This window comes from Anthonomus grandis, chromosome 15 (genome assembly GCF_022605725.1).
Source record: "Anthonomus grandis grandis chromosome 15, icAntGran1.3, whole genome shotgun sequence".
Taxonomy (NCBI): domain Eukaryota; kingdom Metazoa; phylum Arthropoda; class Insecta; order Coleoptera; family Curculionidae; genus Anthonomus; species Anthonomus grandis.
In genome coordinates this window covers 20,332,385-20,347,801 of record NC_065560.1, presented here as the reverse complement: position 1 = coordinate 20,347,801, position 15,417 = coordinate 20,332,385, and the positions used below count along the sequence as shown (strand labels likewise).

The following is a 15,417-nucleotide window of genomic DNA, read 5'->3' as shown; positions in this document are numbered from 1 at the left end:
TTATTTACCTTATATTTTTCTCAAATTTTCGGAAATACCAAAAAGAGTGAAAATTTCGCATAAAAAAACATAAAAATTCCCGTTTCTAGTTTAACCGAACTTTTCTCATTGCCAAAACGCTTATGCTGTTCGTTTTTTATAATCTATACCAGGTGGCTCATTTGAGTCGACGTTTGGCTTTTATCTTGTTTTTTTTTAATGACCTTCAAAATACACGTACTATTGCAGTGACGTGGCCCCCTGTGACCTTAGCAACCTTTGTTTAAACTTTGTTTTTAAATTCGGCTTAGCAACAGAGATATTTGCGTGCAACCCTGTATACAGAGTGTTCCACAATCAACGTCACAGGCTATAACTTTTTTATTTTTAAGTATATTTTTTTTTAAATATATTTTTAATAGCTATAGGATCACTACCAAAATTACTTAAAAAAACTACCCCATATTCAAAAAAGATAAATTCATTTTTGGGGGATGTATTTGTTGGGGGTAGTTTTTTTAAGTAATTTTGAATAGTGGTCCTATAGCTATTAATTTTTTTTTTAATTTTTATAGTTAAAAATAAAAAAGTTACAGCCTGTGACGTTGATTGTGGGATACCTTGTATACCAAAAAAAAAAATAACTTATTTCTAAAACCATAAAACATGCAAATGAATAATTAATTAGGAAAATTTATTTTGATAAATTTTAAAATTATTTTCCTTAAATCGAACTTAAATAGTTTCACATAATACCACACGCCACTGTCCATTTTATGAATGAAGTCGGCCATGTTGTCTCCACTACTGCATTCCCCTTACCTCAGGCCGAAGTGTTTCAGATCCGTCTGCCACACTGTATCTGTCCAAAGGGGTTCCCATATTATGACATACCAAGATGACTTCGATGGTCCAAAAATTCCACTTGATTTTCTTACTGCCAAAATTACAAAAAATAAAATACTGCCACCACCAAAAAACAACAAAAATTCCTTGGAATTTTAAAAAGAAAGATTAACGAAAAAACCAAGAAAAACACAAAGCCACGGTCTCACGACATGTAATTAAACGGGCTACACGTGTTTCGCTCTAGTTAGAGCATCATCAGGCCTAAAATAAAAATAATACTTAAGCAAAACTAAAAACTTACATAAAACAATAAAAAACGTTTAGAAGCCATCCACACACTTCACAGTACATAAATAAACAATGATTTTAAGGTTATAATTGTACAAAGCAAAAAATAAAAATTAAAAAGTGGAACGCAACAACATAGACTCAACGAGAATCGAACCCGGTACAACAAGGTTATAAGTACAAGTGTAAAACCTATCGGCTATACGGACCTAATGCTAAAACAACTTAACGCGTTAGCCAATGTAAATTGAAGAAAGTGACTACACTACAAGAAAAATGTTAAACGATACTTAGCTAAATTAAATTGTTAAAAATTAAATTAGGTTCAAAAGTAAACACGTCATTCACACACACGAGAACAGGACTCTTTTTAGCTTTTGTAATTTCCATTTTCTCCAGAAGGTCAAGCTTCTTACCTTTAGGGCATTCATGAAGCATTTCAGCTCCCACCCCCGGAGAAAAATTATGAGTAGAGGTCAGCAAATGATTCGTAAGTCTAAAAGACCCTGAATGACTATACGACTAAGAGATGTTTTTAATAGGAGAGTTCTCACTAACTTTAAACAATCTTTGGGAAGGATGCTGGGAAAAAGATTTTTTACATTTAAGGAAATAAGTTTAGATCCATCAGGAATAATAAGATTTTTCAAACTGTTGGTTAGATCAACAGAATTCTTAGTCGAATAAATACTTTTAAAGTTGGTCACCTCCCTGAGAACGTTATTCAACCAAAAGGAAAAATTATAGCATGGGGAGTTAACAAAGGAAACCACTGGTCTTATGGGAAAATTGGTCTTATGGATTTTGGGGAGACCATAAAGAATCGGAGTTCTAGGATTCATAGGATACAGTTTTTCTTTTTTAGTGTTAAAGAAATCGAGAGTTAAGCTACATCTGTCCAATGTTTGCTTAACTTTCGTAAAATACGAATTGGTGGGGTCTCTATTAACTGTAATGAAATCCTCCGAGTCCAGAAAATCCAATATCTTTTGAATATAGTCAGTCTTGTTTAGAATGACTAAGCAATTACCCTTGTCTGCTTTTGACAATATCAAATCGTTACTCTTCATTTTATTTTTTAGCGAAATTAGGTGCTTTTTATTGATGTTATTGTTTAAGCTGTTCGAGCCACATCTAGAATTTAAAAAGTTTATTATTTTAGCGCGTAAGATGTTCTTATTTCTTGTATCAGTCGTCTGCAAAGCGCTATCAGCCTCCACAGCTAAAGTCTCTCGTGTTTGTGAGTCCACTAATTCACGTTAAGTTACCACAATCACCTAAAGCTACCATTAGGTCTAATAACTTTAGGGAATATCAAATAAAATTAGGCCATTGTCATTTTCAGTTCCATAAAAGATTTTTAAATTTGTCTGATGTTATTTTAACCTCTGACGAACAAAGTATACTAAACCTTAACCTTAAGTTTATTCTTTATAATAAGGGGGACCGTTTAATTACATGTTATGTTAAACTTATTCCCTTTCAATAAACCTTTGTTTAAAAAGTATGTAATAAAGCTGTCCATTTCTTTTGTAATATTAGCAAATATTTAATAATAATATTAGCAAAATGCAATATCCTTCTTGATGTATCTAAAATTTGTACTAAAATCCTAAGCGCAATAGACGCATCTCATTTTTAACTAAAAATCTCTTTCTAAACAAATAAAACTTTAAAGTTATTTATTACTCAAACATATTACTACAAATAACTAAAAAAAAATTCAAAAATTAAATAAATACGAGTGCTGTAATAAAAAACCGATAAATCGCAATAACTCAAAAACTTAAAATCTTGAGATCCGTCTTTTTGGCTTAGGACGGCAGAGTTGAAGGTTTTGCTAGGTTTTTTGCATCAAAAGTTTACGTATTTTTGCATCTTGTCGAAAAGTTCTTTCCCACCCTGTAATGCTTTGCTGTATGTTTTCGATGAGCTAAACTGTAAATGATTAAATAACAAAAATTTGAAGATTCCTATGTCTAACACAGTGTCCTACGTATTCTAACTTGTTGTGAGAGAAGAAATAGGTCATCTACTTCAAATCATTATATAGGAAATAAGTTCTGTGAGAAGAAGAAGAAACTCCTGATTTAGACCTTGTGAGAATAGTGTAATTGCAGCAGTAGCTAGCAATTAAGATCAATCTTGAAAATAAGACAGTAGCCTAATGTTAATATAGTATATGTAATGCTTCTATATAACAAGTATGGCCTATTTGTTTTTAGTACACTCTCATATACATATTATAATTTAAATAAATTTATTAAATAAAGGCGCATAACTTTAACGCTACATAAAAACCCCGTTTTGATTCATTACTTTTTTATCAGAATAACTATCAAGAAAAGCCAGTAAACTATTTTATCAAAATTGCCTTTTAATTGAAAAAATAATATTATGGCCATTTCACTAATCTTTACAGCCATATTAAAATTAATTGATTTTTTCAAATAATCGTTATCTTTTTATGGCCGTATTGATTATTATACTCTATTTCAGAAATGTATAGAGTAATAAACTGGGAAATTTCATTCTGTTTGGCTAAATTTCGTGGTCGTTCATAGGCGCAGGTACTTGTAATATTTATTAATTTAATTTTCTTGGATAATTTTCTTGGAAATTGAGATTTAATTTCTTGGATTAAATGCATCTATTTTGAAACAGATTAAATATTAATTTAATACTTTTAATTTAATAAGTTATTATTTTGAATGTACATGATTGCATAAAACATGATTACCCTAGTTTTACTGTGCAAGAAATTGTTGAAAGATGTTCATGAATGACAAAGCCAATGACATTTCCAATAACAATTGGAAAGTCCACCATTTTCAAATTGTTGCGGGAAACAATAGTAGCCGGTCAAGTGGAATCTCCCAAGCAAAAGCCGGGACGACCAACAAAAGTCTTTGATGAAAATACCAAATGTATAATTCAAAGAAAAGTTTACTCTTTTTATTTTAAAAAGGAAATACCCATCCTAGACAAAATTTTGATGGAGCTTGGCCGAGATGACAGTATTCCGTTGATAAGTAGAAAACTTTATGGAAAACTTTAAAGAGTATGGATTTTGCCTGGGAAAAGCATAAGCGCAAAGCACTTTTACTAAAGAGCGACGAAATTGTTTGCTGGAGACGAAAAATACTTGAGAAGTATCAAGCAGTACCGCAGGGAGCAAAAGAAAGTTTTTTATCTTGATGAGACGTGGATTAACGAAGGTTATATAGTCCAAAAAATGTGGCAAGACAAAAATATAACTAGTGCTCGCCAAGCTTTCATAGAAGGCCGGTCCACGGGTATTAAAGTGCCTTCGGGAAAAGAAAAAAATAACCACACACATTGGAAGCGAAGAGGGATTTTTAAAAGAAGTTCTGCTACCCTTTGAGTCGACTCGCACAGGTGATTACCATGAAAACATGAATTCGAACGTTTTCGAAGAGTATTTTGGTGAAATGATGAAATTTCTTCCGGCTAATTCGGTGGTGGTTATGGAGAACGCACGCTATCATTCACGACGAATAGAGAAGACGCCAAATTCATGTTAGAGAAAGCAAGAGATTATCGATTGGCTGATTACAAAAGGTATTGTTAAGCTACTGTTTAACCAAGAATTGGCGAAAAGCAGTCCAGCATGTAATTAAGCAAGAAGACAAAATGTGGGATCTTGACAACATGATCTATCAGACAGTCGACCGTTTAATTATAATGTCAAGATGTGATGATAGCTCGTCAGATGACGAACACTTCTATCTATCATAATTTAATTTATATCTTGGTATATATTATACCATGTACAGGGTGTCCCAAATTCGCCGGCTAACATGGGGCAGGCATTTTGTTATGCATGACGTTGCGCAACTTTTTACTAATCTAACCAGCTCAACCTACCCTGTATCTCTAAAAGTTACCCAGTTCCCGATATTGACCCAAGAATTTGGGATACCCTGTGCATACGTATTATATTACATTTTTACTATTTTTTTTTTAAATAAAATAGCATTTACATAAATCATAAGGTAACATATGATATTAACTCTCATAAAAAACAAGTCCCAGTTGCACGCCTTTGACGAACCGTTTTCAATGTTTATCAGTGGATAACAATGGGCAAAACTCATAAATTGACACAAAACCGAGTGGCACTACCTGTACTCGACGAAAACAATGAATTTTACATTGAAACTAATACCTAACTAAAGTAGTGGCATAAAATATTGGTGGGTCACTGGGTATCACTTTTGCATACCTAATGAGGTTTTATTGCTCTATACATTTCTGCAATAGAGTATAACATTCGTAATAGTAAATTCACAAAAAGTTTTATCTTTTACCGAGCAGCTTTATAAAGGAGTATTTATAGAAATTTGTTCCCATACAAGTTTAAGCTGCGTCTTTTTTAGTAGCAGAGGTTTGCCATTTTTATATCAAAATGTGTTTAAGATTCGGAGTAGTTTTTTTGTTGGCAAGCATCGGACAGCTGGTGGCAGTCACAAATTCAGCCACTATACAATATGGAGGTAAGAGTTTATACATTTTAAAAGTGCCCATATTCATCACTTCCTCCAATTTAGGCTTATAATCCATGAGTTTGCATATTGTCAGTTAAATAATAATAATAAATAATATATCATCAATATTGCGGAGGGTTGTTGTGTGGGGTCAGAAATAAAACAGAAACCTGTTTACCTAAATGTCGACGTTTCGACTTATATTAAGTCATCCTCAGGACACTGAAATGGATTCAAGTAATTACAGAGATAAAACAAAGTAATTTCAAGTACATAAAAAACACTATTAAAATAAATGTTCTTTAAGTTACAGTTAAAATTACATTCAGGTACAATACGTTAAAAAAAAAAATTATAAAAAAAAAACAGTATAAAATTATTTATTTTTTTTTTTTTAATACATTACACCTCCTACCTAAGTCTAGGTTTCTTAAGTTATAGTTAAAACACATTTATAATAGGAGCGTAGAATTATTTTTAACATGGGTTAAATTGTAGGTGTTATTGTGGGCAAACTAGAATCAACAATAAGCCAAGAAACAAATGTTTTTATTCTTTCGAGCGTTTATTTATTTAATTTTTATGATTCAATACTATATATTTATCTATACGTTCAAAACCAGAAACTTAATTTGTTAATACACTGTGTGATCTAAATTTGGGACATACACTCTTTGACAAAAATAAATTTTATGTTTTAGTTTTATCTTTTTGGTAGTAAATTAATTAAATTATAGTAACTTGCATTTAGATCATCGGTGTCTTGTTTTTCATTAATGCTTTCTTTATACTTTTTTATATTAACCATTTCTAGTAAAATTCTTTTTTTATAATTTGATTCTCTGCCAATGATCCGAGTGCTGTTAAAATCAAATTGCTGTTGTTGATTGAAGGAGTGTTCTGCTAGAGCAGTCTTCCCAGATGCTGCGTAGTTCGTTGGTTTTACGCTTCTTTCGTGTTCGCTAATTCTGGTTTTTAAGTACCTGCCCGTTTGACCCACATACAAGCTTACCCACATACGAGCTTGACAATCAGAACAGGGTATTTTATAAACCACGCCACTTTGTAACTCATTTGGTGTTTTATCTTTGAGTTTTGAGAAGTATTTGTTGATGGTATTTTAATTTTTGAACGCTATTCTGACTTCATCAACAGAAACAACTCCAGACAAACCTTTGACATAAGGAATTTTTGCAAATTTATGGTTTTGGTTTTCCTTGACTTTAATAGGTGTAGGGTTATTGTTTAGGATTTTGTTTAATAGTTTATGAGGAAAATTGTTTTTTTAGTAAAATATCTTTAATTTTGTTAACATTTTTTTTATGTAAACTGGAGTGAGATAAGGCTATTGCGCGGGATTTTAGGTTGCTAACTATGTTTAATTTTTGTTTAAATGAGTAATTTGATTGGTAGTTAAGAAATCTCTCTGTTAAATGTACTTTTTATGTTTTCTATTTTAGTTTTTGGAATACACGTGGCAATGTCGTCAACGAATCTTTTAAAAAATGGTAACCTAAATTTTATTTTCCCCATACAATATTTCTGTAATTCTGACATAATCAGATCAGAACATATAGTGATAGACAGTTACCCATTCCAAGACCATAGATTTGTTTGTAATATATATTATTGAAATAACTATTTTCAAATACAAACTCTAAAAGACTTAAAAATTCTTCTAAAGGGATGTTACAGTGGTCTCTGATAAGGTGCCATTTATTTTGAACTATATTTTTAATTAAATAAGTTGGTATGTTGGTAAATAAAGATATTACATCTATACTCTATTTCAGAAGTGTGTAGAGCAATAAAACCTCATTAGGTATGCAAAAGTGGTACCTGGTGATCCACCAATATTTTATGCCACTACCTTAGTTGGGTATTAGTTTCAATGTAAAATACTTTTGTTTAAATGGAATAATATATTTTTTTCACAAATTTATTGAACATAATATGTAGAGTAAAATAGTTGAAAATGTCACTTTTGGATCTGGCACTTTTTGAACAGTGTATAACAATTTTAAATTATAATAGATTGTAGTCTTCTTCGTCATCTGACGAACTGTCATCACCTCTTGACATTATAATTAAAGGATCGACTGTCTGATCGATGAGGTTGTCAAGATCCCACATTTTGTCCTCTTGCTTAATTACATGCTGGACTGCTTTTCGACAATTCTCTGATGTCGCTTCCGTAATGGCTTGATCAAACAGTAGCTTAACATCTTTCATTTTAAAAGTCGTGTTTTGTCTTGCTACAAATCCTTTTACCTGCGCCCATATCAGTTCTATAGGATTTAGTTCGCAATGATATGGCGGTAAGCGCAGTACAGTTATATTATATTTTTCGGCTATATCTTCCACGGCGTATTTCATGAAACGAGTTTTGTGTAAGTTTGCTATTGCCAGCAGTTATTTTTTTATCAAATTTGCTTCAAACGCAATACCTTTTGCAGTCAGCCAATCGATAATTTCTTGCTTTCTCCAACTTGAAGTTGGCGTCTTCTCTATTCGCCGTGAATGATAGCTTGCGTTATCCATAACCACCACCGAATTAGCCGGAAGAAATTTTATCATTTCACCAAAATAGTCCTCGAAAACGTCTGAGTTCATGTCTTCATGGTAATCTCCTGTGCGAGTCGACTCAAAGGTTAGCAGACCTTCTTTTAAAAATCCCTCTTCGCTTCCAATATGTGTGATTATAAGTCTTTTTCCTTTTCCCGAAGGTACTTTAATACCCGTAGACAGGCCTTCTATGAAAGCTTGGCGAGCACTGGTTATATTTATGTCTTGCCACATTTTTTGGACTATATAACCTTCGTTAATCCACGTCTCATCAAGATAAAAAACTATATTTTGCTCCCTGCGGTACTGCTTGATACTTCTCAAGTATTGTCGTCTCCAACAAACAATTTCGTCGCTCTCCAGTAAAAGTGCTTTGCGGTTATGCTTTTCCCAGGCAAAATCCATATTTTTTAAAGTTTTCTATAAAAGTTTTCTACTTATCAACGGAATACTGTCATCTCGGCCAAGCTCCATTAAAATTTTGTCTAGGTGGGTATTTCCTTTTTAAAATAAAAAGAGTGAACTTTTCTTCGAATTATACATTTAGCATTTTCATCAAGGACTTTTGTAGGTCGTCCTGGCTTTTGCTTGGGAGATTCCACTTGACCTGCTACTTTTCTTTCCCGCAACAATTTGAAAATGGTGGACTTTCCAATTCCACTCATTCGAGAACATTTTTCAACAATTTCTTGCACAGTAAAACTAGGGTAATCGTGTTTTATGCAATCATGTACATTTAAAATAATAACTTTTTCACTCAGCGATAGTGGAGAATTTTTAGTACATCTTTTCGTTGGACTGAATACCTCCATTTTTTAAATAATAGGATAATAATATTGTGATTACACTACAGCGTAGCAGTGACTACTAACGTACCTGCGCCTATGAACTACCACGAAATGTAGCCAAACAGAACGGAATTCCCCAGTTTATTGCTCTATACACTTCTGAAATAGAGTATAATGATATTAGAATAAAGTTATTTGGAATTTTAAAATTTTGCAATTGCGTGACTACTTCAAAGGAGTCTTTTGTGTAGAATTGATCTTTTTCAAATGCTAAGTTAAGTAAATTTGCTAAATATTTACTGAGATTATATATTGGAGAACCTACAAAACTTACAATTGTTCTTAGAGGAGTATTTTCTTTGTGTATTTTTGGTAAAAAATACATTTTTGGAGGCACTCCGTTATTGCATTTTAGTTTTTTTATTTGATCTTTTGAAAAGAAGTTTGATTTACACAAGTTTTCTAATAGTTTATTAACTTTGTTCTGAATAGACGTAGTGGGGTCTTTGTTTAAAATTTAATAGGTATCTGTATTTGAAAGAAGAAGGTTTGATTTTTGTAGGTATTATTCAATATCTAACGCGACGGTGACATTGCCTTTATCAGCCCTAGTTATTAAGATATTATTATGTTTTTTTAAGAAGTCTTTCGTTTCGTTACTGTATTTTAGGAGGGTTTTTTCAGATTTATTTAATTTATGCAGAATAGATGAGTTTATAAAATTAGTAATTATGTTAATAGATTGGTTTCTTTTTTGTATTTTTAACTCATCATTATTTGAAAGGCCAATGGCATACTCTATATCGATTATAATCTGCTCAAGAGGAAAGTTATGATTATCATAAGGTAGATTAAATTTATTGCCCAAAGCTAAAGTTACTTCTACATTTTTTGGAAAGGTGTACTTTGTTAAATTTTTAAACCATTTTTTGTTTGTTGTTATACTGTCAATTCCAGTCTGCTCCAAAATAAGACTTTGTAATTTCTTTTTTTGCTTTTGTTTCTGTTCTTTAAAATGACAATTATAGTACGAAAATTGCGATTGCTCATAAGACAAAAATATGTTATTCGATAAAGTATTTTTAACAGTTTATTTAATAAATTTTAAGTCATTTTCTAGTAGGGAAACTTTCCAGTGTGTGTACGCATGATCTAAATGCGAGTTACTAATTTAATTGCGAGTTAGTAATTTAATTAATTTACTACCAAAAAGATAAAACTAAAACATAAAATTTATTTTTGTCAAAGAGTGTATGTCCCAAATTTAGATCACACAGTGTATTAACAAATTAAGTTTCTGGTTTTGAACGTATAGATACATACGTCTTCCTTATCTACTAATCCTTAACTTATCAACATAACATTGAATCATAAAAATTAAATAAATAAACGCTCGGAAGAATAAAAACATTTGTTTCTTGGCTTATTGTTGATTCTAGTTTGTAACCCACAATAACACCTATAATTTAACCCATGTTAAAAATAATTCTACGCTCCTATTATAAATGTGTTTTAAATATAACTTAAGAAACCTAGACTTAGGTAAGAGGTGTAATGTATAAAAAAAAAAAAAAAATTAATTTTATACTGTTATTTTATAAAAAAATTTTTTTAACGGATTGTACCTGAATGCAATTTTAACTGTGTCGTGGTTTTTGTTTTTTGTTGTTTTAATTTTTGTAACTTAAAGAGCATATATTTTAATAGTGTTTTTTATGTACTTGAAATTACTTTGTTTTATCTCTGTAATTACTTGAATCCATTTCAGTGTCCTGAGGATGACTTAATATAAGTCGAAACGTCGACATTTAGGTAAACAGGTTTCTGTTTTAATTCTGACCCCACCCAACAACCCTCCGCAATATTGAAGATTCTGATTCTGAGCTCGAATTGCATAGGAATGAACTAGGTTTTCAACACAACAGATGTCTCCTTTATCTAGGCTCATTAGCAATTTCTGCACATATAATTGTCGCAAATCAAATATGCCAGTATTAGCAAAAAGCTGATTGGAAGGAAACAGCTTTTTGCTAATACTGGCAAAAAAAGTTTATTTTTATCATATATAATTTTTTTATCCATTTTTGGATAACTTCAAGAGAACGCATATAACAATTTCTTATTCCACCCCATCCGCTAAGTCTAGGGTTACCAGATCAAAACTTCCCTATCCAGGACAAGCCCTAACGAAAATCCGAAGAAAATCCGGAAAACTTTTTTTTTACTAAAAATTTTTTTTGGCGTTTTCTCGACGAAAAACATTTAGCCGAGATGAACTTTGATTTTTACTAATAAAACAAAACCAAAATCATATTTTTTAAAATTTTTTATTTATTTAAACTTAATAAACTTGATTAGAAACTGAGTTACAAAGTACACATATAATTCAATAACAAAATAAAAATAATTCAATCACTTTAAAGATACTTTTCACTGCTTTGTATTTTGTTTAAAAAAATAAAATTTTCTGGCAAAAGCATAAAATCATAAAACTCTAAACAACTCATATGTTTGAAATTATAGGTAGTCATAACTATTCCTTTCACAGAAGATAAAAGCAGTCTATTTCTTTCTTTGGTTCACTGAGCGGTGATAAGTGAAAATATTCTTTCCACATTGGCATTGTGAGATGGGATTGCAGAAAGAAATTCGGCTGCTTTTAGTAATTGTAAAAATATTTCTTCAGAAATACTCTCATTAAAGTATTTTGCCCATTTTTCGTTAGTAGGCAAATTGTGGTCATTAGAGTCAAACTTTTCCATTATATATTTTTTTAAGTTACAAAAGTCATCAAAAAATTTAGTGTCATCGATTTCGACTCCTTTTGATGGTAAATATACTAATGAGGGCATAACGTCCCTGTCCCAATCATAATTAGTAATATCATTTAAGATCATCCATTTGAAACATTGGAATTCTTCAAATGGTTTGAGCCAGTTTTTTAAATATTGAATTGAATTATTATACAAATCAAATAGCTCTAATTTTATTTGGTCACATTCGCGTTCTAAACCATTTTCAATGCACTTATTAAAAATTTCTCGAACTTTTAAAGGAATGAATTTATTAGCTACTCTTTCTTCTAAAGTAAAAATAACATTTTCTAAAATTACCATTGTTTCCACTACAGAATTGTTCTGACGTTCAATCTTTTCTATATTTGTATTGAAAATAGACATCAAAGAATGGACAAGAAAAAGATAGGCCTCTGAAAAATCGTTTTCAAGAAATGATTTAAGTATATGAGGAACATCATCTTAAGACAAGAAATATGCCTTGAGGGCGTGAAACATTTTTAAAACCCTTTCAATAGCGGGAAACAAAGATAGCCATCTAGTTTTAGAGTGATATAAAAGAGTCTCATGTTCTGTGCCCACAAATTCACAAAATTTTTTTAGTAATTCAACTCGTACAGTGTAAATACTAAAATAGTTGAACATTTTAAGTATGATTGATACGGTTTCTATATCAACTTTTAATTTGTCACAACTATGGTGCACTGCATTATTGATTACATGAGAGGGATAACCTACACCAACCAAATTTTGATTAACTTTAGATTTTAATGGCAGGTCAGAGGGGCGGAAGCCGCCCCAAAAAAAACTGAATAAATATTTTTTTAATAAATATTTTTAAAATTTAATAATTTGTTTCAAAAACTATTATACACATATTATTTTAAAATATTATACATATGTAAATATTATTAATTATTAATTAATGTATTAAAGTTACTTTATAACATTCTAAATATTATTAGTTATATTTCCGATTCAAATTTAATAGGTATACCTAGATATACGCTTCAGTCCGCTTCAGGTCGCAACGAGTTGGAAAAAATATGTCGCGACAAAGATTTTTCAGGAAACTACTTGTTTGTGGTCAAGGCATATAAATGCGTGCAATGCGTGCACTTGTTTCATTTTAAATTTTAAGCGTGTAGCCTGTAGTCGTGTAAATCGCAACGTTATTAAAAGCTTTTGTTTAACCCTACAATGCATGATTTTTTAAATTTATTTCAAAAAAATATTTTTGGTTAGGTATTAGTGCTGTGAATGGGTAAAAAATATTTAAAAAAATCTTTTGTTTTTTTATTATATATTTTTTTAATTTTGTTTAAATGTATCACATATGCTACAACACGCACTTATGATACAAAAAAAAAGGAAAAATGGTCTTAACAGTTTATTGATGGAAGTTACCAAAACAATTTTTATTTTTATTCAAACATAGGTGAACTTTGCATTTTTCACAAAAAATAAAAGAAAATCCTTTGCAGCCGGGTATTTTACATCGTTGCCTGGTATTACTCCAGTTCGGAATGTGATCAAAGTTGTCAGTTCTTACATCTTTTGGAGGAATTGCGGTTGAAGATGATTTTTTCTTTTTCTGTTCTAAATTTCGGTCAAGTGAAGAAGATGGCCTCCCCCTCTTTTTTGAATCATTCTGCCCAACGTTGCACAGACAATTGGCGATTTGAGCACGAAATTTTTCCATTGACATTGTGGCTGTGGTTCCTATTTGCCTCTCTACCCTCCGATAGAGAAGCCATGCGTTGATGATGGTAATGTCAACTAAATGATAAAAAATTCTGCAGTACCATTTTCTGGTTCTCATTGAGATTTTGTAACGCCCTAAAATACTATCTAAAAGATCCACTCCGCCCATATGTGTGTTATATTCTAACACTAAGTTTGGACATGGTACTTCCACTCGTTTTTTCTCTTTTTTATCACTTCTTGAACTGGAGAAGAACCCATGTAGGTAGAAAGTAATGTGACTGCTTTATTATCCAGCCATAAAACTGAGGCAAAAGGAGTATTTTGAAAAGAAGTTACATATTCTTTGAAAGAACCTCGCGTTTTTTTTTTGAAAACAGTATCACTAGAAAATTTGCAGTTGGGCAAACGATTCCTTCTCACTGTTCCTAGCGAAAGAATGCAATTTGAGAATAAATATGACATCAGAGGAATTCCTGTATAATAATTATCAAAATAGATAATGTAATTGCAGTTTTTGGGAATTGACCGGCACAAGCGTATAACAACGTTTGCTGAAGCCCCAAGGTCAGGCTCATTTGGAAAACGGTATTTCTCAGAATTTTCTTGGCCCGAGTATATTTCAAATTGGTACGCATATCCCGTAACACCAGATAAAACATATAATTTATAGCCCCACTTGTGAGGCCTTAGTGGCATGTACTGTTTCATGTAGTGTCAGGCCTTTGTTGCACACATTTGCTCATCTACAGATAGACACTTTTCAAATGGAACAGTTTGGAACGTTTTGTTCAAAGAGTCGATAACTGGCCTCAATTTATGCAGACGATCATGATCCGCATGATCTTTAGGAAGCATTTTCGTGCTATCATTGAAGTGTAGCATTTCACGAATTTTTTCAAATCGATTGATACTCATGGTGTCTGTTATTTTTTCGAATCCATATTCCTCAGACCAGTATTTTCTGATATTTAACATATTTATTACCGACATATAAATGCAGATACCAATGTACTTCTTTATTTCTCCAGTCGTTATATTTGCCGGTTTCGAAATATTTTTTTGATTGCTGTAGAGGTTCGATTCTTCAGTGATTTTCTCAAATAGCTCATCGGTAAAAAAGTATCTGAAAAAAAAATCAACAAATTACATACTAAACGGCAAAAGGAATAATTGACTTATTAGGTTTTACCTGAAGAACTGATAGGGTGTTGATAACTCCATTATATTTGTTGGAAGATTTTCATCACCTCTAAATGTTGTACCTTGAACATTTTGTTTAAAAGATGCTTGCTTCCAGCAAATAGATTTGAATGCGTCTTTATCCAGTGTAAATATATTTTCTTCTGTACCGTTCGCGTCTTCATTCTCAGGTATTATTTCGTGGACAATATCTGCCTCATTATTATTTTCAACGTTCGAATTGGTTAGTTCTACACCATCTAGTTCATGCTCAAAAATAATTGGAGTATTTTCAATGTCCAAATTGGCGTAATCCACAAGATCTTGAAACTTTTGAGCAATCAATTCTAAACAATTATCAACATTTTCACTTAAATTATCTTCGTCCAATTCTTCCAGATCATCGTCACTTTCAAGAAAACGTTCTGCTAACTTTTCCAACTCCTGGATTGTCAAAGGTTTTCGAAAATCCCTTTTTTTGTCCATCGCCCTGAGATTAAAAAATAATCATAAAATGCATGTTGTAGCATATTTGCTACATTTTATTAGAATACCTGGTAATTTATTTTTATGAATTCTGGATACGCATTGATATAACAAATAGTTTGAATACTTACCTAATTTACCAAATTTATCGAGTTTGTCTGCCAAAACCGCTTCAAATGTTCAAAAAAACACAAATTTACTACGTCAGACACACACACCAACCGCCAAAACAACACAGCTGACATTAGAATTAAAATTCTTTACTTGCTGTGC

General features: G+C 31.5%; 1 protein-coding gene across 15 annotated transcripts in view; it reads left to right on the top strand.

Annotated features, from left to right (window-relative positions):
• Positions 1-15,417, top strand: part of LOC126745325 (C-type lectin 37Db-like) — a 501,974-nt gene that overhangs the window by 105,948 nt on the left and 380,609 nt on the right. Inside the window, exon 1 of one of the 15 annotated variants that reach the window (XM_050453115.1) lies at positions 5,417-5,633. The exons of 10 other annotated variants lie outside the window; for them this stretch is intronic. In XM_050453115.1, coding sequence (XP_050309072.1) covers positions 5,546-5,633 — 88 coding nt within the window. In that variant the 5' untranslated portion in view covers positions 5,417-5,545. Of the gene's footprint in view, positions 1-5,416; positions 5,634-15,417 lie in introns of those variants that run through there. 4 more of the 15 variants (XM_050453114.1, XM_050453105.1, XM_050453100.1 and 1 more) reach the window with 4 other exon arrangements.